General features: G+C 35.8%; 1 protein-coding gene across 1 annotated transcript in view; it reads left to right on the top strand.

Annotated features, from left to right (window-relative positions):
* Positions 1–22,814, top strand: part of LOC123548295 (sodium- and chloride-dependent glycine transporter 1-like) — a 77,882-nt gene that overhangs the window by 34,024 nt on the left and 21,044 nt on the right. Inside the window, exons 4-6 of the mRNA XM_045335442.2 lie at positions 13,616–13,880; positions 18,391–18,566; positions 20,047–20,138. Coding sequence (XP_045191377.2) covers positions 13,616–13,880; positions 18,391–18,566; positions 20,047–20,138 — 533 coding nt within the window. The remainder of the gene's footprint in view (positions 1–13,615; positions 13,881–18,390; positions 18,567–20,046; positions 20,139–22,814) is intronic.

The following is a 22,814-nucleotide window of genomic DNA, read 5'->3' as shown; positions in this document are numbered from 1 at the left end:
TTACCTGAGTCATTAAACCATGTTACAGTGGCAGGAGTGGGGTCACCTGTGTCCTATGGACACACATCTAGTTACTACTACCTTCATAGTAGTAATTGCCTTCTGTTGGGGAACAGGATGTAAAAAGTATTTTGAATGACATTATATCAAGTTGTACAATGGATTATTTGCATTAAAAATTTTGACAAAATTTGCACATAAAAACTTAACCACAACCTGCTAAGTCCAAAAAGGGGCATAATTTTGTGAAAATGCAAAGCAGAGTTAAGGAACCTGTGCATTGAATGTCAGGTCATCATAATGAACAAGTGTGTGAAGTTTCAATCCATTGCTATTAATGGGTACTGAGATACCAGCTTACATACAAAAACTTTACCAAAACCTGCTAAGTCGAAAAAGGGGCATAATTTTGTGAAAATGCAAAGCAGAGTTAAGGAACCTGTGCATTGAATGTCAGGTCATCATAATGAACAAGTGTGTGAAGTTTCAATCCATTGCTATTAATGGGTACTGAGATACCAGCTTACATACAAAAACTTTACCAAAACCTGCTAAGTCGAAAAAGGGGCATAATTTTGTAAAAATGCAAAGCAGAGTTAGGGAACCTGTGCATTGAATGTCAGATCATCATAGTGAACAAGTGTGTGAAGTTTCAATCCATTCTTTTTAATGGGTACTAAGATACCAGCTTACATACAAAAACTTAACCAAAAATTGCTCAGTCGAAAAAAGGGCATAATCTTAAAAAAAAAAAAGCAAAATAGAGCAAAATAGTGAACAATGTGTGAAGTTTCAATCCATTCCCACAAGTTCTTACTGAGATACACGGTTATATACAAAAACTTAACAAAATCGTGACACTGACGCAGACGCATGGGTGAGTCCAATAGCTCTACCTGTTCTTTGAATAGTCGAGCTAAAACACTTTCAAATGAATGGAAAAGATATTATACATGGTTGCTGAGAAGCTGTAAAAACACATGTGAAAAGTACTGAATACACATTGTGATAGAGTTTGTTTATTTTTCATCTGCATTGAAAGCTTGAAAAATTAATAAGCTCCCCCTGAAATGCATGGATACCCAATTAATGTAAAAATCATGGGTTAACAGGTTTTAGAATACACTATGCAGTTTAGCCAATACCCAGTTCAAACCAAAATGATGGGGTAATACCCAATCCCAAGCTTATCTGTTGCTCTGAATTAAGATATATTCTATTAAAGAAGAAAATGGTTCAGTTTAAAAAGCACAGTGCCTTGTGTTTGAAATGTTAAGGTTAAATTACTTAATGTATGAGTTTGGGCTGAAATTTTGTTTGGGGAAGTTGTCAAAGTTAGAGACATGCAAATTTCGGCCCCAAACGTAATTAACCTTACTGTATATAAATTCCATTTTCTAAATTGTTGACTATTAATTTATATTATATTAATTATGACAGTTACCAACTTGCCAGCTGGCTAAGATATTGTTGTCATTCCTTGTAGTTCATTTACATGTGGTTTATTGATTCTATCCATGCCAGATGTACTTGAAGCCTTAGGTTTCTCGTAAGTGTTACATTAGATACAGTGAAACACCATTCATTTGTGCATCAATGGCTCAAGTATCCAGCCTCGCTTTAACAATTAATGTGGTTCCTAGTCATTTTCTTTGTATTTTCTATGCTTTGATCTTTCTAAATCCTGGAAAACAAAAGTGTTTTGCTTATCTCTGTGCAACTTGATATGATAAGATTTGACATTTTTGACATAAGACTTTATGATATCATTCTTCTGTGATTCATGTGGCAAGTTGTCAGTTGCTGAGAAAAAGTCAGTAATGGTGCAGAATCATGGAAAATAGGTTAGAGAAAAAGTCAGTGCTGGTATAGAATCTAGGAAAACTTTTTAGAGAACAAGTCAGTGCTGGTATAGAATCTAGGAAAACTTGTTAGAGAACAAGTCAGTACTTATGTAGAATCAAGGAAACTTGTTAGAGAACAAGTCAGTGCTGTGTAGAATCAAGGAAAACTTGTTAGAGAACAAGTCAGTACTGGTGCAGTATCATGGAAAATGGGTTAGAGAACAAGTCAGTTCTGGTGTATAATCAAGGAAAACTTGTTAGAGAACAAGTCAGTGCTGGTGCAGAATCATGGAAAATAGGTTAGAGAACAAGTCAGTGCTGGTGCAGAATAATGGAAAATGGGTTAGAGAACAAGTCAGTTCTGGTGCAGAATCAAGGAAAACTTGTTAGAGAACAAGTCAGTGCTGGTGCAGAATCAAGGAAAGCTTGTTAGAGAACTAGTCAGTACTGGTGTAGCATTAAGGAAAACTTGCTAGAGAACAAGTCAGTGCTGGTGTAGAATCAAGGAAAACTTGTTAGAGAACAAGTCAGTTCTGGTGTAAAATCCAGGAAAACTTGTTAGAGAACTAGTCAGTACTGGTGTAGAATCTGGGAAAACTTGTTAGAGAACAAGTCAGTGCTGGTGTAGAATCTAGGAAAACTTGTTAGAGAACAAGTCAGTGCTGGTGTAGAATCTAGGAAAACTTGTTAGAGAACTAGTCAGTACTGGTGTAGAATCTGGGACAACTTGTTAGAGAACAAGTCAGTGCTGGTGTAGAATCTAGGAAAACTTGTTAGAGAACTAGTCAGTTCTGGTGTAGAATCTAGGAAAACTTGTTAGAGAACTAGTCAGTTCTGGTGTATAATCAAGGAAAACTTGTTAGAGAACAAGTCAGTACTGGTGCAGAATCATGGAAAATGGGTTAGAGAACAAGTCAGTGCTGGTGTAGAATCTAGGAAAACTTGTTAGAGAACAAGTCAGTAAATTTTGTGCAGAATTTGGAAACTGGCTAGAGACCAAGTTAGTGATGGTGTAGAATCTTAGAAAATGGGTTTAAATACAAGTACATACTGGTAAGGAATGGTGGAAAACCAGTTAGAGAACAAGTTAGCATTAGTGCATAATGTTAGAGAAATATTTAGAGAACAAATTAGTATTAGTACAGTCTTGGAAAACAGTTATCATATAATTTCATGGGTATAACATTTCAGGTTTCTGGCTAAAATGGCTTTTTTAGCTCACCTGTCACAAAGTGACAAGGTGAGCTTTTGTGATCGTGCAGCGTCTGTCGTCCCTCCGTGCGTCGGTCCGTCCGCGCGTAAACTTTTGCTTGTGACCACTCTAGAGGTCACATTTTTCATGGGGTCTTTATGAAAATTGGTCAGACTGTTCACCTTGAAGATATCTAGGTCAAGTTCGAAACTGGGTCACGTGCAGTCAAAAACTAGGTCAGTAGGTCTAAAAATAGAAAAACATTGCGACCTCTCAAGAGGCCATATTTTTCACAAGATCTTCATGAAAATTGGTGAGAATGTTCACCTTGATGATATCTAGGTCAAGTTCGAAACTGGGTCACGTGCCATAAAAAACTAGGTCAGTAGGTCAAATAATAGAAAACCTTGTGACCTCTCTAAAGGCCATATTTTTCATGGGATCTGTATGAAAGTTGGTCTGAATGTCCATCTTGATGATATCTAGGCCAAGGTCGAAACTGGGTAACATGCGGTCAAAAACTAGGTCAGTAGGTCTAAAAATAGAAAAACCTTGTGACCTCTCTAGAGGCCATACTTGTGAATGGATCTTCATAAAGATTGGTCAGAATGTTCATCTTGATGATATCTAGGTCAAGTTCGAAAGTGGGTCACGTGCCTTCAAAAAGTAGGTCAGTAGGTCAAATAATGAAAAAACCTTGTGACCTCTCTAGAGGCCATATTTTTCATGGGATCTGTATGAAAGTTGTCTGAATGTTTATTTTGATGATGTATAGGTCAAGTTTGAAACTGGGTCAACTGCGGTCAAAAACTAGGTCTGTAGGTCTTAAAATAGAAAAACCTTGTGACCTCTCTAGAGGCCTTACCCTTGAATGGATCTTCATGAAAATTGGTCAGAATGTTCACTTTGATGATATCTAGGTCAAGTTTGAAACTGGGTCATGTGCCATCAAAAACTAGGTCAGTAGGTCAAATAATAAAAAAACGTTGTGACCTCTCTAGAGGCCATACTTTTCATGGGATCTGTATGAAAGTTGGTCTGAATGTTCATCTTAATGATGTCTAGGTCAGGTTTGAAACTGGGTCAACTGCGGTCAAAAACTAGGTCAGTCGGTCTAAAATTAGAAAAATCTTTTGACCTCTCTAGAGGCCATATTTTTCGATGGATCTTCATGAAAATTGGTCTGAATGTTCACCTTGATGATATCTAGTCAGTTTCAAAACTGGGTCACGTGCGGTCAAAAACTAGGCCAGTAGGTATAAAAATAGAAAAACCTTGTGACCCCTCCTAGAGGCCATATTTTTCATGAGATCTTCATGAAATTTAGTGAGAATGTTCCCCTTGATGATATCTAGGTCAGGTTCAAAACAGGGTCACGTACCTTCGAAAACTAGGTCAATAGGTCAAATAATAGAAAAACCTTGTGACCTCTCTAGAGGCCATATTTTTCAATGGATCTTCATGAAAATTGGTCAGAATTTTTATCTTGATGATATCTAGGTCAAGTTCAAAACTGGGTCACATGAGCTCAAAAACTAGGTCACTATGTCAAATAATAGAAAAAACGACGTCATACTCAAAACTGGGTCATGTGGGAACAGGTGAGCGATTCAGGACCATCATGGTCCTCTTGTTTTTCATGGGAATATAAATACATGGATTCCAGTTTGTGAAAATAAAAAGAATGGGAATTGTGTTTATTATGAGGATTTAAATTCTTGGAGTAATAAAACCACAAAATCCACAAACATTAGTCACGTATGAATATTAATGATTTTACAGGATGAATGAAAGGGAGCTGAAGAATAGCATCAAATACCACACTTGTCATTAAAGTATTAGACCTTTATCATGGACACGGACATGGGAATGTAAATGTAAACGTACTCTGTACTTCGTTAAAATTTGGGGGTTTTTCTCAAACATGTTTTAGGAACTTGTATTAAGAATATAATATGATTATAAATAAAAGCGCATAGTGAGATAAAGGTTTAGCCCAGTAAAGTAGCACGTTGTATAGGCTTACAGAAAGCAGTCAATGCAGTAGAAAAAATACAGATCTTTGACCTATTTGTTATTATGCGGGAAAGGGTAGGCTGTACTGAAACAATAAAAAAAGAAACACAAATATTTGAAAAAAGAAAGGAATATGAATAGAAATTATAATGAATAACTGAGGGTAGGTGTAGAAGTGCATCGGGGTGGGAGGCTGTGGGAGGGTGAGGGGTTTATGGTTTGGGTGTTTTGAAGAATAAAAATTTTATCTATTTTAATGTCTCATGTTTTGGTGATCAGTGTGTAAGTGTCAGTGTGTTGGAGGAAAAATTAGAAACAAAATGAGCTGTAACACGGCCTGTAAACACTGGCTCCACCAGCTTTTGGTGGCAAACGAGGTGAGTTGAGTCGAAGAAAGAGCTAATGATACTGCCGATGTGGCGCTAAGTTATACACAGTGTAGAAACGATTGAACAACCAAAACGGAAATAGCGATGTGATTTCAATCATTTGTTGAACTATGATAAACTCTGTGCAGCTTTTGATACGGTAGATCACGATATTCTTTTGGACGTTTTGAAATGTCAGTATGGTGTCTCTGGTGTTGCATTGGACTGGTTGAACTCATATCTGAGGCCACGGAGCTGCCGCGTGAGTGTGAATCAAACAGTGTCATCAGCACGTGAGCTTACGTGTAGTGTCCCCCAGGGAAGCTGTTTAGGGCCGTGGCTCTATCTCACGTACGCAGGAACGATTTTTGACATTGTTCCCCCGTCCATTTCCGTCTTTGGCTTTGCCGACGACCACACCGCAAGCACACGTTTTAAGCCCGAACCATCCATCGAGGCTAAATCCATTGGTGAACTAGAGGAGTTTGCTACAGATTCAATGAGTGGATGAACAGTAACAAACTAAAAATGAATTCCTCAAAAACTGAACATATTGCCTTTGGAAGTGCCCTCAGTTGAATAAGTTAAACATTCACGAGATAGATATTTGGGTGATAAAATCAAGAGACAGAGTAACATCAGATATTTGGGGGCCTATTTGGACGAAACTTTAACTTTCAAAGAGCATATAAAAATAAAGTGTAGAACGGCAATGTTGAATTTTTTCCGAATCAAAAACATTCGCAAATATTTGACTCAGGATGCAACTGAAACCTTAGTGCTATCGCTGGTTATTTCGCATTTAGACTACTGTAATGTTATTTTATACGGTATTTCTGATTGTGACATCGCAAAACTGCAACGCATTCAAAATATGTGTGCGAAGTTAGTTCTGAATCGTAGAAGAAGAGACAGTTCTAAGCAGGCACTCTACGATTTGCACTGGCTGCCGATCAAAGCCAGAATAAACTTTAAGATCTTGACGTACATGTTCAATTGCCATGTTGGAAATGCGCCTGCATATTTGATTGAACTCTTAACACCGAAAATCCCCCAGCGCTCCCTCAGATCCTCGGAGTCATCAGTTGACTGTTACATCGTCCCTTTCAACAAGCGAAAAACTTTTAGTGATAGAAGCTTTAGTACTATAGGGCCAAAGTTGTGGAACAATTTGCCGTTGAACATCAGACAAAGTTCCTCAATTGACTGCTTTAGGAAAAGGTTGAAAACGCATTTCTTCAGAGACTACTTTGCATTATTCTCAGTTTTGACTGAGTTTTAAACAATGATGCTGGTGACAGTGATAGAAATTTAATGTTTGTCTGTGATAATTGTATGTTAGTAATATTTTAAAATATAGTATTATCATTGACTTTAAATTAATAATTGCTATTTTGATTCGTTTTAATTAATCTTATTTAAAATATTTTATATTTAATATTTTATTTCAACTTGTATTGTAAAACGCCATTGAATATGTTTTAAATGTAGAAATAGGCGTTTAAGCAAATAAACCAGTTTCAGTTTCAGTTTCATAAACATGGTCTAACTTTTTCGATTGATATTTGGATAAATGTCAAATAAAGGTATGTTTATTCCTTGAGATGTGTTTCGAAAGGCATGTTTCAAAATTTTCCCAGTCAATATAAGTCCAGAATGACTTACATGAGCGGTAGGTAAGGTGAAATCAGTTGATTACACGGTGAATGTTTAGATCATGCATACCAACATTGAATGAGTTTTATAAAAAAATAAAGCAAATTTCTGAATGCATGTCACATTATAAGAATTTAGTGTATTTTCTTTTTCATTGATAACGATTTCAACCTTAATTCATCCCGTATTTCGTTTTAAACACAAATTTGCGGTGCTGTGTATTGTATTGTATTGTACGCCCTATTGAAATGATAGTGATCGACTTATTTCGATTTTACACACACGATTGTACTACTTATTGCAAATATTTCAATACAATTTTGTCCATATTGAACGACAGATTGTTATTACAAATTACAATTAAATTCTGATTTCTGTCTGTTTTAGGTACAATGAAGCAATATTAGTGTTATTATTGCAAAGAAACGACACCAGACTTTGAAAACATAATTAAACACAACTTTATTCCAAACTGACGAAAATATACAAATTAAAATCGAAACACATGACAACATTGACAATAAGAAAGTTTTATTCACAAAAGATTTCCAAGTAATCCCAAAAGAAGTTAACAATAGCAATATAATGATGATACCAATTAAAGAAAAAACAACAATAAAAATAAAAAAGAATCCGCTAATAAATTAGAATCGCCCTTGAAAAAAGTACCAAGTAGTAACAGTGCTCAGCAAACGAATACAGATGCTTAAGCATGTTTAGCAATCCAAATTTAAAATAATGACACTCGAAAAAAACATAAAGGAGAAGAATTCTGTAAGAATGTGTGTTTCATTATTATCCTTTCCAAATTATTTTGTATAAACTACGATGTATGTATTTAATCTGTACATGGATTATTAGGAATAAAATATGTTTAAAGTGAAAAATAAGGCTGAGGCAAGTTTTTTTGTTGTTTTTTAGCTCACCTGTCACAAAGTGACAAGGTGAGCTTTTGTGATCGCGCGGCGTCCGTCGTCCGTCGTCCGTGCGTCAGTGCGTGCGTGCGTGCGTAAACTTTTGCTTGTGACCTCTCTAGAGGTCACATTTTTCAAGGGATCTTTATGAAAGTTGGTCAGAATGTTCATCTTGATGATATCTAGGTCAAGTTCGAAACTGGGTCACGTGCGATCAAAAACTAGGTCAGTAGATCTAAAAATAGAAAAACCTTGTGACCTCTCTAGAGGCCATATTTTTCATGAGATCTTCATGAAAATTTGTCAGAATGTTCACCTTGATGATATCTAGGTCAAGTTCGAAACTGGATCACGTGGGGTCAAAAACTAGGTCAGTAGGTCTAAAAATAGAAAAACCTTGTGACCTCTCTAGAGGCCATATTTCTCAATGGATCTTCATGAAAATTGGTCAGAACGTTCACCTTGATGATATCTAGGTCAAGTTCGAAACTGGGTCACGTGGGATCAAAAACTAGGTCAGTAGATCTAAAAATAGAAAAACCTTGTGACCTCTCTAGGGGCCATATTTTTCATAAGATCTTCATGAAAATTGGTCAGAATGTTCAACTTGATGATATCTAGGTCAAGTTCGAAACTGGGTCACGTGGGGTCAAAAACTAGGTCAGTAGGTCTAAAAATAGAAAAACCTTGTGACCTCTCTAGAGGCCATATTTCTCAATGGATCTTCATGAAAATTGGTCAGAATGTTCACCTTGATGATATCTAGGTCAGGTTCGAACTGGGTCACGTGGGGTCAAAAACTAGGTCAGTAGATCTAAAAATAGAAAAACCTTGTGACCTCTCTAGAGGCCATATTTTTCATGAGATCTTCATGAAAATTGGTCAGAATGTTTACCTTGATGATATCTAGGTCAAGTTCGAAACTGGGTCACGTGGGGTAAAAAACTAGGTCAGTAGGTCTAAAAATAGAAAAACCTTGTGACCTCTCTAGAGGCCATATTTCTCAATGGATCTTCATGAAAATTGGTCAGAATGTTCACCTTGATGATATCTAGGTCAAGTTCGAAACTGGGTCACGTGCGGTCAAAAACTAGGTCAGTAGGTCTGAAAATAGAAAAACTTTGTGACCTCTCTAGAGGCCATATTTTTCATAGGATCTTTATGAAAATTGGTCAGAATGTTCACCTTGATGATATCTAGGTCAGGTTCGAAACTTGGTCACACACGGTCAATAACTAGGTCAGTAGATCTAAAAATAGAAAAACCTTGTGACCTCTCTAGAGGCCATATTTTTCAAGAGATCTTGATGAAGATTGGTCAGAATGTTCACCTTGATGATATCTAGGTCAAATTCAAAACTGGGTCACGTGCGGTCAAAAACTAGGTCAGTAGGTCTAAAAATAGAAAATTCTTGTGATGTCTCTAGAGGCCATATTTCTCACTGGATCTTCATGAAAGTTGGTGCGAATGTTCAGCTTGATGATATCTAGGTCAAGTTCATAACTGGGACATGTGCGGTCAAAAACTAGGTCAGTAGGTCGAAAAACAGAAAAACCTTGTGACCTCTCTAGAGGCCATATTTTTCACGAGATCTTCATGAAAATTAGTGAGAATGTTCACCTTGATGATATCTAGGTCAAGTTTAAAAGTGGGTCACGTGCCTTCAAAAACTAGGTCATTAGGTCAAATAATAGAAAAACCTTTTGACCTCTCTAGAGGTCATATTTTTCAATGGATCTTCATGAAAATTGGTCAGAATTTTTTATCTTGATGATATCTAGGTCACATATGCTCAAAAACTAGGTCACTTTGTCAAATAATAGAAATAACGACGTCATACTCAGTTCAACACTGGGTCATGTGGGGATAGGTGAGCGATTCAGGACCATCATGGTCCTCTTGTTTTTTATTTAACGTCGCACCGACACATGATAGGTCATATGGCGACTTTCCAGCTTTAATGGTGGAGGAAGGCCCGAGGTGCCCGTCCGTGCATTATTTTATCATGAGCAGGCACCTGGGTAGAATCACCGACCTTCCGTAAGCCAGCTGGATGGCTTCCTCACATGAAGAATTCAACGTCCCGAGTGAGGCTCACATCGATGAGGGGCAAGTGATTCAAGTCAGCGACCTTAACCACTCGGCCACGGAGGCCCCGCTTAGGCAAATTATGTAGTCTAAATTAACAACACTCGAACAAAAGCTGCTTAGTCAGAATAACATGAGAAAAGGAAAAAAGGTAAGAAAGTGTTTTAAAACTACTTAGATTTTAAAATGCAAAGCATGATGTATATGTTGTAATACCACTCATAGTGAAGGCGATATTACACGAGAATGAGGTAGTGCCAGTGTCTACATTGCGTGTTTCCGTCATTTGACAAAAATATTAACCTAGGAAGAGAAATAATGTATAACTATATCTAAACTATACCCAACATAGTCATGAATAATTGTCGCTCAAACCTAACAGCTGCCAAGTTTCAAACACATATTGCACAAATTAGTTATTGTATGTACATTTGTATTTGCTAAAACTGCATTATAAATGTTTTAAGTTCTTTCATGTCCAATACCACTGGCACTGTCTACAAAATCTCTCCAATTTCAACAGTTAAATGAAAAAGAATTACTATATGTAATTATTCACAGTTAATCGCTATAAATTTTCAATAAAATCGCAACAAATCGTTCACATCATTGTAGACAGTTTCCAATAAATCGTTCAATATGAAATGACACATTGACTACAGAAATCGGTATATTTCTATGCAAATGATAAATACCTTGTAACGCATGAGATTAAGAACAATTTATTGACAACGCAGGACTGATTTAATATGAATCTTATACACTTCCATTATCAACTAGAAGGGAAAACTTTGTTTATTCGTGTGACACTTTCTGAAGTTTCAACAGAAATCGGTGATTACTTTTGATTACGGTAGCATAATGACGGTATTTAACACACATACTGATGAAATCTAAGACAAATTATCTCTTCAATGTATAATTTATTGACTACTTACAGATAAAGACGCCTAAACTCCACTATAGTGTAAAAATAAATGAAAATAGCAGCGGCGTGTAAACCCAGATACTGTGTATGTCGTATAATCACATGGCTATTTCCGTTTGGGTTGTTCACTGTTTCTATATACACTGTGTTATAAAGAAAGTCTGCTTTTTGTAACAACATGGAACATAATTTCAGTTAAACAGGTATTTGGTTCCAGTCATAAAAGGCTTGGATACATTGGCAGCTGCAGCTAATTTTAAACTTATTTGATACTTAAAAAAATAGAGACAAACGTTTGAGGTTAATCTTGGGATATTACATGCTTATAAAAACTCCAGCTTAAAATTCATTTCAGGTTGCTTGGGTCAAGGTTGCTGTATCTAAAACGATAAATCTTGTTCTCCGATTTACTATAATAATTTGATTGAACTAGTTTGACCAAACTTGGTTATTTCGTAGAGAAATAGTTACCGGGAAATGAATTTAGTTCTGATTGAGACATATTGTCACCAGACTTGGTGTATTGCTAAAACCCACCTTAAGAATGTAGTTTTGGCCGCTAAGATGAAAAAGATCAACTGTTCAAGATTTGTTTTACTGATTGGGTTGATTGTTGTCAGACTGACAAGTTAAATGTCGTTAATTTACAAAACTAAAAGACTATTTTATCAAATGGCAGGCAACAAGTAAAATTAAACATGTTAAAGGAAAGTGATATGTTATTAAACTGAACTTGTTAATGTTTCGTAAAATGTAGATATATGTGTGTTCGTCTGTGTTCTCCTTACACAGGCAATATTTATTCCTAGCAGAGTATAACACTGTCAAGAATTATAAAAATATGCTGTATCTTGATAATTAGGCAAAAACATTTGAATTTGGTGTCTTAGAAAATAAAACGCATCTCTGCGGTTATGTTTTTCAATTTTTATGCTTTGAGAAATCCCCCAGATTTTGACCATAGTACATAGTACGTCTACATTGTCCGTGTCCGTTGTAAAGGTCTATTAAGAAACAAATATAAGAGGGTTGATTCAAAAGTAATGTAACTCTAGCTATAAAAATGTGTATAATGAAAAGAAAACAACAAAAATTCATTCCCAGGTACCTTAAGCTATTTGCCATACCTTTTGAAAATATCATATAAGAGTGTGGCTTACTGATCACTATGTTGACATGCACAGATAGCATGGTAACGAAAATCACTTGCATGTCACTGACACTATTCATGTCCGAAATTTATGTTTGTCAAGCAATAACAAGGATAGCACTACAAAATGAACTTTAATCTGTGTGTAAATCACAATAGTTTTCATTGTTAACTACTGAAAGATATAACTACACGTCATTATAATTTCCTAGGAGTAGGTTTGTTGTTTTGATGTCAGTTGGTGATTGTCTTTGTTTAGTTGTTTTTACTGTTTATGAAAGAAACGCTGTTTTTGCATGTGGCGAGTTGTTGTCGGTGAAATTTGAAGGTCTATATCTTTAAAACGAAACAGCCCTAGAAAAGAATACTTATCCATGTAACCGTAATTGAAGTAGCTGACATCTTAGTCTAATTTCTATAATAATACAACCGTGAATAAACGCAAAATGGACAAAGTTACATTATTTCTGGATCAACCCTCGTATTATTTAATAAGTGAATTCTAAGTATGGTAATTTTGAGGAAAAAGATGAATAGATAAAAGTGACTATTTGCAATAATAAAGCCTACAGTTGACCATGAAATATTTAACATACTGTGAACTCATTAATTATGTCTCCCACCACACAGTGGTGTGGGAGACATATTGAATTACTCCTGTCTGTCTCTGTGTGTGTCTGTCTGTCTGTCACAAAGCTTGTCCGCACTCTAAGTCGAACATTTCTCATCCGATCTTCACCAAACTTGAACAAAATGTGTTTGACCATAAGACCATGGCCAAGTTTGATAACTAGCCAAATCAGCCCAGGCACTTCTGAATTATGGCCCTTGAATTACTGATTGGATCCACTGGTCTAGAGCATCTAGACAAACTAGACATTTTTGATAGGAACCATTCTTCTAAACAATCCAGACAAACAAGGCAGTTGTGGGAGACATGCGCTTTTCTCAAAAGCATCTCTAATATTTTTAGGAGACTAATTTTCATGGATTTCTTTTCTTGGTAAATCCACAAAATTAAATGCTTACAGATAAATGAAATTCCTATTCATTTATGTTAAAAAGGTGTTTTCCCATGAAATAGCCATTTTTTGCCCAAACCACAATTGTTTTGCTCACGAAATTAAATGACTTCGAAGTACATAGAAAAAGTAAGCATGTCTGGTTAATTCCGCTCATAAGATTATGTCTGTTTCAACAGCGTTAACCTTTACCCTGCTAAATTTCTATAATGAACTTGTCCATCTTTTAATTTGGACAGTACCAGTAACTGTTAAAAGGGGTGCTTACCAAAAAATACTGACTGAATGGCGAACAGTGCAGACCATGATCAGACTGCATGGATGTGCAGGCTGATCATGATCTACACTGGTTGCAAAGGCAGAATCAGTCATGTTTAGCATGATAAGGGTTAAATAAGCAAGTAAATTAAGTAAAAAATACTTTATGTTGTTCACAGGTATAGGTTACATGATGTTGGTGGTGTCGTTTGTTTACTGTTGGTACTATATAATGGTGATGGTTTGGGTGATGGTGTATTTTGTCCAGTCCTTCACGTCTGAACTGCCCTGGGGCAAGTGTGGTCAGTGGTGGAACACAGACTCCTGTATAACTGGGCTAGATACCCTAAGACAGCAGTGTGGATCAAACTGTTCCTCAAATTCAACATATATCAAAGTCAATTCAACAGACATGGCGCGCACAGCAAGCAAAGAATTCTGGCAGTAAGTTTTGGTGAATTTTAGAAATAAATAATGGCAGAGGCATTTTTTAATAAATCTAAACATGGACAAGAGGTTATACATTTTGCGGAATCATTCTTTGCAGCATAATCACTAATTCTTAGTATTTAGATAAATTGCAACATGCTTTTGCTACTATGTTAATTCTGAAATGTCTTGTATATAGAGGAAATATGGAAACACTGTTTCTTGGTCTCTACAAGGTAAATGTGATGTCATCAACAGAAAGTATTATTAAAGATAAAACATGATTTGTCATTATGGGATACAGGATAACCTCCGTAAAGAACATCCCTGAAGAGAATTTACCTCCTGAAAAAAAGGTGAAAGATCTTTCTGTGTAGGTTTTTTTTTGCCATAGCAGTTGTAACCTATCCAGAGCAGCATTTATTGGTTAATAAACAAGCATTCTGCCTAAGAGTGGTATTCGGCTCAGAAAGGCTGCACAGGACCTATATAAGTAATAAGGTTTATATGTAGACAACTACTGAATAAATGTAACAATGTTTTGATTTTGAGGATATGACATTAACAGGTTGTAATGGGAACAGAAGGAATGGCATTTTCAGCAAATTTTCAATGTTAAACAACAGTAAATGTCAATCAGTGCAGCTGCACTTGAAATAAATGGATATCCATAGCATTCATCAAGGTTACAGTAATTTTAGTTTTGTAGATGAAATATCTATATAAAAAATATAGGCACATTGTCTTTGTAATAGACAGTATATCAAAGTACCGTATGTAATATATATCCTAGCTATATAGCAATATGAAATGTAGCAATATTTATGTGAAAAATTGCCATATGAAAAATATAGCCATATGAAATATTTTGAAATAGAGCTAGAGCAATATGAACTATAGAAATATGAAATATAGCAAAATAATATGTAGTAATACGAAATATAGTTATATGTAATATAGCCATATGAAATACAGTAATATGAAATATTGCAGTAATAAGTACAGCTATATGAAGATAGTTATATGAGCCGTGCCATGAGAAAACCAATATAGTGGGTTTGCGACCAGCATGGATCCAGACCAGCCTGCGCATCCGCGCAGTCTGGTCAGGATCCATGCTGTTCGCTAACAGTTTCCAGGCGTGTAGCTGCTTTTACGCAGATACGCAGCTGCGTAGTGAAAATCTGGCAAACTGGCTAATTTATTTGGTTGCAACAAGAAGTCTATATCATGCAACGGAGATTGCTTCATACGCAATTATTGCTTACTTCATATTTTGTTTCTCCGGTTATAACAAACTCATCGGGACAATTTAGGTACAGTTTTGCAATTTAGTTCATTCTGCTTATTTTGTAATAATCCTGACTTTGTGAAATATTACAATCATACGCCGTCTATGCTAACAGTTTAAAGAGGCAAATTTCTATAATAAAATTATAATACAATGTCAAAAAGTGATAAAATGTTGGTTGAGAAATCGGCACCTAAAAGCTTTTGAATAGGACATTTTGTATAACACTGCAGACGTAATTTGTCAGGCATAATAATTATTACGTTATTTTCAGATATCATGGATATATCTTATAACTGTACTTAAATGTATGAAATTACCAATTATTCTATGGTCGCAGTTGTAGAAAATGAAATATAATTACACCTAGTTAGATCCTACGCGTATTGCCCAGGTCTGACACCGTTACAAGACATTACAGTATTTGACAACCAATTCACAGTGAGATAAATATGTTCTTTCTTTATAATTGGTGATTAAATTTTTTCAATGGCCTAATAGGTAAATAAATTATATGTATTATATTTCAGAAGACCTTAAACAACATTCTAAAAAATTATCAAATCAAGATTTCAGTGTAATTATGAAAATGGATAGATTTAGATTCCTTTATAATTTCCTTAAAAGCCTGCTAGGTTAAAGGCTACTCCAAGAAAATAATGCATAATGGAAAATACTCTTTAAACATGAACTTCAAAATCTTGGAGGTACATTCTTTTTCAAGTTTAATTGCCACTGGACGGATATACAAAAAATGAACTTAGAATATAAATTTCTTAAAGAAATACTGAATGCTTGGTGCTCAATAAATTATCATACAAATAATGAAATCACTTCACATCAACTACTATGGTATAATCAGAAAATGGTTTGACAAAGGGATACTATTCTTAAAAGACATTTACGATTACAGATTTAAAAAGTTCTATTCCTTCCATTTCGTTAAAAATCTTTACGATATATCAGAAGGTGATTTTATGCTATATCATAAAATGATAGGGGGAGTAAAAGCCAATTGGAAACTGAGATTAAAACATGAAGACATAAATACAATAGTACAACAAGAATATTTGGTTTCAAAAATAAAACAAGATACTCAAGTAAATAAACTTTTCTACCAATTACAATTGAGGGCAGAAATCATTACTAATATCCAAAGTCAAAAATGGGAAACGCATTTTTAAACGACAATCTAAATTGGAAAAGTATTTATACTAACCCTAATATCAGTACAATTGATACCAGATTGAGAACATTTCAATACAAGTACTTAATGAGAATAACACCAACTATTGTATTCCTATACAAATGTAAAAATATCTTCATCAAATTTATGTGAATTTTGTTTAATGGCACCTGAAACATTTATACATATGTTTTGGGAATGCCAATCAATACAAAAAACAAGGATGAATATCCAACAGGGAAAGTCACGTTCCAAAACAACCTTATGGAGTGATATTAAAACAAGGATGAATATCACAAGGATGAATATCCAACAGGGAAAGCCACGTTTCTAAAAACGTCTCCCCAAACGTAAACCCAGCACGTGGACCTGCACACAACCAACACACACACACACACAAAGTAAACACACAAGGACAAAACAAACAAATAAAGGAACACTGTGGGGCACCGCCTTGGAACTGTCAGTGGCAAAACTACCACTGGGGAGCTTAAACCAGTTTATGGTGCACCTAACCGGGACACTCATAAAGACACATCTTTCAAGAAAAAGTATCGCAGATATCCCTTTTAACTTTAAACTATATCACTAGGTTTCTATGGAAACATTGGGAAACGCAAACAAAAAATTATTAATTTTATTCAAATTTTAGCAAAATATTTTATAATTAAAAGCAAATACCGCAAATCTCCACCAAGCTTGACATATCCAATCATAATGATATTTTCAAAGTGTGTCACCACTAATCATTTGTTTTGAATTAATACTTGCACATATAACATGGATCGCTAAACAACAGATTGCACGTGCAATATTACGCACATACCTAGTAAAATAAAACATTTTAAATAAACAAAGAATAAGGTTTTCGTGCAATGTTTTTGCTTCAAATACATCTAAAATGCACCATTTGCCATTCTCACATTGATAAATAATCAAGGGGAGGATACACTGACCCCCACCCCCATTACGTCTGCGTACTATGAAAAATGCCCTAGCTAGGCGCCTGGTTTCTGTAATTGCAATAGGCTTTGAAAGCGAACAGCATGGATCCTGACCAGACTGCGTGGATGCTGGTCTGGATCCATGCTGGTCGCAAAGCCACTATGTTGGTTATCTTGTGGCGCGGCTCAATTATGAAATTAAGCCATGTTGTGAATTTACCTTTTATTTGCTATTTATTGCACAAGTCCTCTGGCCTAGAGTTTAAAGAGGAGAATGGCATCTGGTGCTGGAACTGGTTGTAACATGGTACATTAACATAAAAACTAATGTACACATTATAAATGGGAGCACTGCCTGTAGGTGTCATTGCTCGTCTTTAAGCACTTGAAGTAAGGAAATATGCAGGAAAAGAGGAATGGTTCTAGACCTTCTAACTCCTATTGATGACAAAAATTGCATAAAATTTCAGAGCTATAGTATTGAAGAAAAGTGAACTTAAAACAAAAATAACCAAGAACTACCAATTTTTTAAGTTAATAGTTATGGTTCTTGGCCTACTTACTCATCTAATGATGATAAGCAAGCTTGCAGTTTAGTTTTAAAGCTATTGCTGTTATAGTCTTCAAGTAAACTGGACATAAAGAAAAAATTCAACCAAGAAATTCCAGTGTTCAAAGTACACAAAGGGCCATAATTCTGACAAAATGCAAGTGAGAGTTATGGCTCTTGACCAACTTAATCAATTTATGATAATAAACAAGTCTGCAAAGTTTCAAAATTGTATCTCTTACACTTTTTGAGAAAAAGGAGACCAAAGCCAAACTTAAACTAAGAAATTTCTATTTTCTAAGTACAAAAAGGGCCATTATTCTGACATAATGCAAGCAAGAGTTATGGTTGTCGGCTTACTGACTCACCAAATGATGATATATAAACGTAGAAAATTTCAAAGCCAGAGCTTTGAAATTTATAGATTTGGAGAAACAGTAGACCTTAACTAAAATCTTAACCAATGCCGACGCCAACGATCAAGTGACAACATTACCTCACAGATTTTTTTCAAAAATCAGATTAACTAAAATTGATGTAAATTTATATTTCAGTCGCTATGTATTAAACAAGTCCTCGGGCCTGGAAGAGTTAGGGACAATACAGTGGCATCTGGCAGTGGCACTGGTTGTGGCCTGGATCATAATCTTTCTGTGTTTGATGAAAGGGATCAAGTCTGTAGGAAAAGTTGTCTATGTCACAGCAATACTGCCGTATGTTCTTTTAACTGGTTAGTATTATTTCTCTGTTACAGTATGTCATTGGTAGTCCGGTGACCTAACCACTGTGTTCTTTGATCAGTCATGTTCTCTGCAAATTACTGGTAATTTCTTATTACAAATTGGAAGTAGAGGATGAATGAATTCATACATATTATGTTCTATCAGATTATCACAGGGAACTACCGGCTGAGTCAAGGTCTTGCACTGAGCTTACTGAGCTAACCTAATGAGCTGAAAGTAGCATAATTATGGAACTTCTGTGACTTTATACTGCTAATCCTTCTAGTGAGTGTTACAAGCAGGACTTCATGTTGAAATTGTTAGTGTATAGAGTGAGAGTAATAAAAACAACCTGGCAATATTGCCAATTTTTCTAATTATTATGAATGTTGCAAGATTATGTAAACTGTTGTTTCCATTACTTAGCTTCAATTAACTGCAGTAATTTGAAGTTACAGCTGGGTTGCCACCGAACCTTAAAAAGCTGGATAATCTGATTTGTTTTTAAGGTCATTGAATTTTTAGGGAATTTTGGAAGTTGGTAGTGAAAAATAAAAGTTTAAAAAAAAAAGTGAGGGGAAAAATAAGCTATATGTCCCAAATTTGAAATTTCCAGCAAGAAAATCCTATAATCTGCAAAAGGTTCTGCTACCTTTTCTCGTTATAGACACACACATTCCTTACATAGTAATTTATGTAGTTAAGGTTTTATGAAGCACAGTTCAGCAAGTTAAAGATACTGTACATCACCATATGAGCTGTGCCATGGGAAAACCAACATAGTGGGTATGCGACCAGCATGGATCCAGACCAGCCTGCGCATCCGCGCAGTCTGGTCAGGCTCCATGCTGTTCCCTTTTAAAGCCTATTGGAATTGGAGAAACTGTTAGCGAACAGCATGGATCCTGACCAGACTGCGCGGATGCGCTGGCTGGTCTGGATCCATGCTGGTCGCAAAGCCACTGTGTTGGTTTTCCCATGGCATGGCTCATATGTCTCCACCAGGAGTATAATCTTTATAACATTTTTGTCTTTTTACACGGTTTATTTTCAAAATGTTTTCAATTGAAAAAAAAAGAGAATTAGAATAAACAGTAAATGGATTGGTTGGCTATAGGGGAAGAGGAAGTCGAAAATGTAAGGTCACCGTGGTATTGGTCAATGAAAATCATTATTTGGTTAATGAAAAGTCAGGGATTTTTTTCCCTCCTTGTTGTTGGCAACCCTGTGTTTACCATTTTATATCCAGAGCTTAGAATAACTTAAAAAAAATAACATTTACTTAACTGGCTATAATACGTAAAGGAATGTTAAAATCTAACCAAATGCTTTCTTCTCTTAAGAAAAATTCACATGACAAAATAATTAATGTAGGAAAGTACTTTTGAAAACTTTGACATAATTGCTTTTTTTTCTTCAAAATCTGTGAACAAGTCCCTGAGAAATAATACATGTTGGTAAGGTGACATTTAACATGCTTTATTTCAGTGTTTCTTGTGAAAGGACTGACACTGCCAGGTGCGGCAGATGGTATCATGTATTACGTTAAACCTGATTTTGCTACACTTAAAGATGGTCAGGTATATTGGTATCTTTTTTAGCTCACCAGAGCACAAAGTGCTCAAGGTGAGCTATTGTGACTGATCATTGTCCGGCGTCCGTCGTGCGTCAACATTTGCTTTGTGAACACTCTAGAGGCCACATTTGTGAACCAATCTTTATGAAACTTGGTCAGAATGTTAGTCTTGATGATCTCTAGGTCAAATTCAAAACTGGGTCATGTGGGATCAAAAACTAGGTCAGTAGGTCAGATCAAAGGAAAAGCTTGTGAACACTCTAGAGACCACATTTTTGACCCAATCTTTATGAAACTTTGTCAGAATGTTTGTCTTGATGATCTCTAGGTCAAGTTCGAAACTGAGTCATGTTGGATCAAAAACTAGGTCAGTAGATCAGATCAAAGGAAAAGCTTGTGAACACTCTAGAGACCATATTTGTGGCCTAATCTTTAAGAAACTTGGTCAGAATGTTAGTCTTGATGATCACTAGGTAAGTTCGAAACTGGGTCATGTGGGGTCAAAAACTAGGTCAGTAAATCAGATCAAAGGAATAGCTTGTGAACACTCTAGAGACCACATTTGTGACCCAGTCTTTATGAAATTTAATCAGAATGTTAGTATTGATGATCTCAAGGTCAAGTTCGAATCTGTGTCATGTTGGGTCAAAAACTAGGTCAGTAGGTCAGATCAATGGAAAAGCTCGTGAACACTCTAGATACCACATTTGTGATCCAATCTTTATGAAACTTGGTCAGAATGTTAGTCTGATGATCTCTAGGTCAAGTTCGAAATGGGTCATGTTGGATTAAAAACTAGGTCACCTGGTCAATCAAAGGAAATGCTTGTGAACACTCTAGAGGCCACAGTTTGACCCAAAATTTATGAAACTTAGTCAGAAGTTGCTTGATGATTCTAGGTCAAGTTTGAATCTGGTCATTTTGGGATCAAAAACTAGGTCACTGGTCAATCAAATGAAAAGCTTGTGAACACTTTAGAGGCCACATTTGTGACTCAATCTTTTTGAAACTTGGTCAGAATGTTTGTCTTGATGGTCTTTAGGTCAAGCTTAACTCTTTATCGTGTGGGGTCAAAAACTAGGTCAGTAGGCCAGATCAACTGGGAGCGATTTGAACAGCATCATGGCCCTGTTTGTTGATTTCTCTACAAGAAATTTAAGTTGCAGAAACTTAAATGTTCATAATTAATGGCTTGTTCATTTGTACTATAAGTGTTGTATACATAACTGTTTGCTGCGCAAATCTATGTGTTGGCTACATCAGATGAAATAGTTGCTGCCTTATAACAATTCAGAAATTTTTTGCTGTACATGAATGTTTGCTGATCAGTATCTGGTAGTTTGCTACATCCAAGAATAATGTTTGCTGCCGATTAACGAATCAAAGATGTTTACTGCATCATTAAGGGTTTGTTGCTTCAATATTTGAATGTTTGTGCTTATAACTATTCAGTGGTTTGGTTTGTGTCAATAACCATGAGGTTCGGTTGCATAATCAACTTTATCGTCAGGAAGTGTTGCTGCCAAAATTGTTTGATTTCCCTGCACAATATTTATTATTCCTGTACAATATTTGTAGGAATCATGCATCTATACCTTGCAGTATTCTCTGCACCAAGTACGTTGTAAGTATTCCCTGCATCTATACCTTGAGTGTAATCTCTGCACCAATACCTTGAGTATTCCCTGCATCTATAACTAAAGTGTAATCTCTGCACCAATACCTTGAGTATTCCCTGCATCTATAACTTGAGTGTAATCTCTGCACCAATACCTTGAGTATTCCCTGCATCTATACCTTGAGTATTCCCTGCATCTATACCTTGAGTGTAATCTCTGCACCAATACCTTGAGTATTCCCTGCATCTATACCTTGAGTATTCCCTGCATCTATACCTTGAGTGTAATCTCTGCACCAATACCTTGAGTATTCCCTGCATCTATACCTTGAGTATTCCCTGCATCAATATTTATATATTCCCTGTACCAATAATTTGAGTAATCACTGCATCTATAACTTGAGTGTAATCTCTGCACCAATACCTTGGGTATTCCCTGCATCTATACCTTGAGTATTCCCTGCACCAATATCTATATATTCCCTGTACCAATAATTTGAGTAGTCACTGCATCTATACCTTGAGTATCCTCTGCACCAGTACCTTGAGTATTCCCTGCATCTATACCTTGAGTGTAATCTCTGCACCAATACCTTGAGTATTCCCTGCATCTATAACTTGGGTATTCACTGCACGATATCTTGAGTATTCTCTGCACCAATATCCTAAGTATACGTATTCACTGCACAATACCTTTAGTATTTCCTGCCCCAGTACATTGAATATTCCTTGCACCAGTGCCTTGAGTATTCCCTGCACTATTACATAAAGTAATTAATTTCCCTGCACTGGTACCTACAGTATTTCTTGCACAGATACCTTGAGTATCCTGGCACTGATACGTTCAGTATCCCTGCACTGATACTTTCAGTACCCCTGCACTGATGCATAGAATAATACCTGCACTGGTAACTAATTGGATGTGATTCATCAATATCTTGAGTTGTTGCTGCATTAATACTTTGAGTGTTTCAAGTATATATATATCTTCAATAAGTGTTGCATTAGTACCCTAACAGATTTACTGTTTGCTGCATTAATATGCTTTGAAAAAAATCAATC

The sequence above is a fragment of the Mercenaria mercenaria genome, chromosome 6 (genome assembly GCF_021730395.1).
Source record: "Mercenaria mercenaria strain notata chromosome 6, MADL_Memer_1, whole genome shotgun sequence".
NCBI classification, from domain to species: Eukaryota; Metazoa; Mollusca; class Bivalvia; order Venerida; family Veneridae; genus Mercenaria; species Mercenaria mercenaria.
This window is presented reverse-complemented; position numbering and strand designations above follow the sequence as displayed.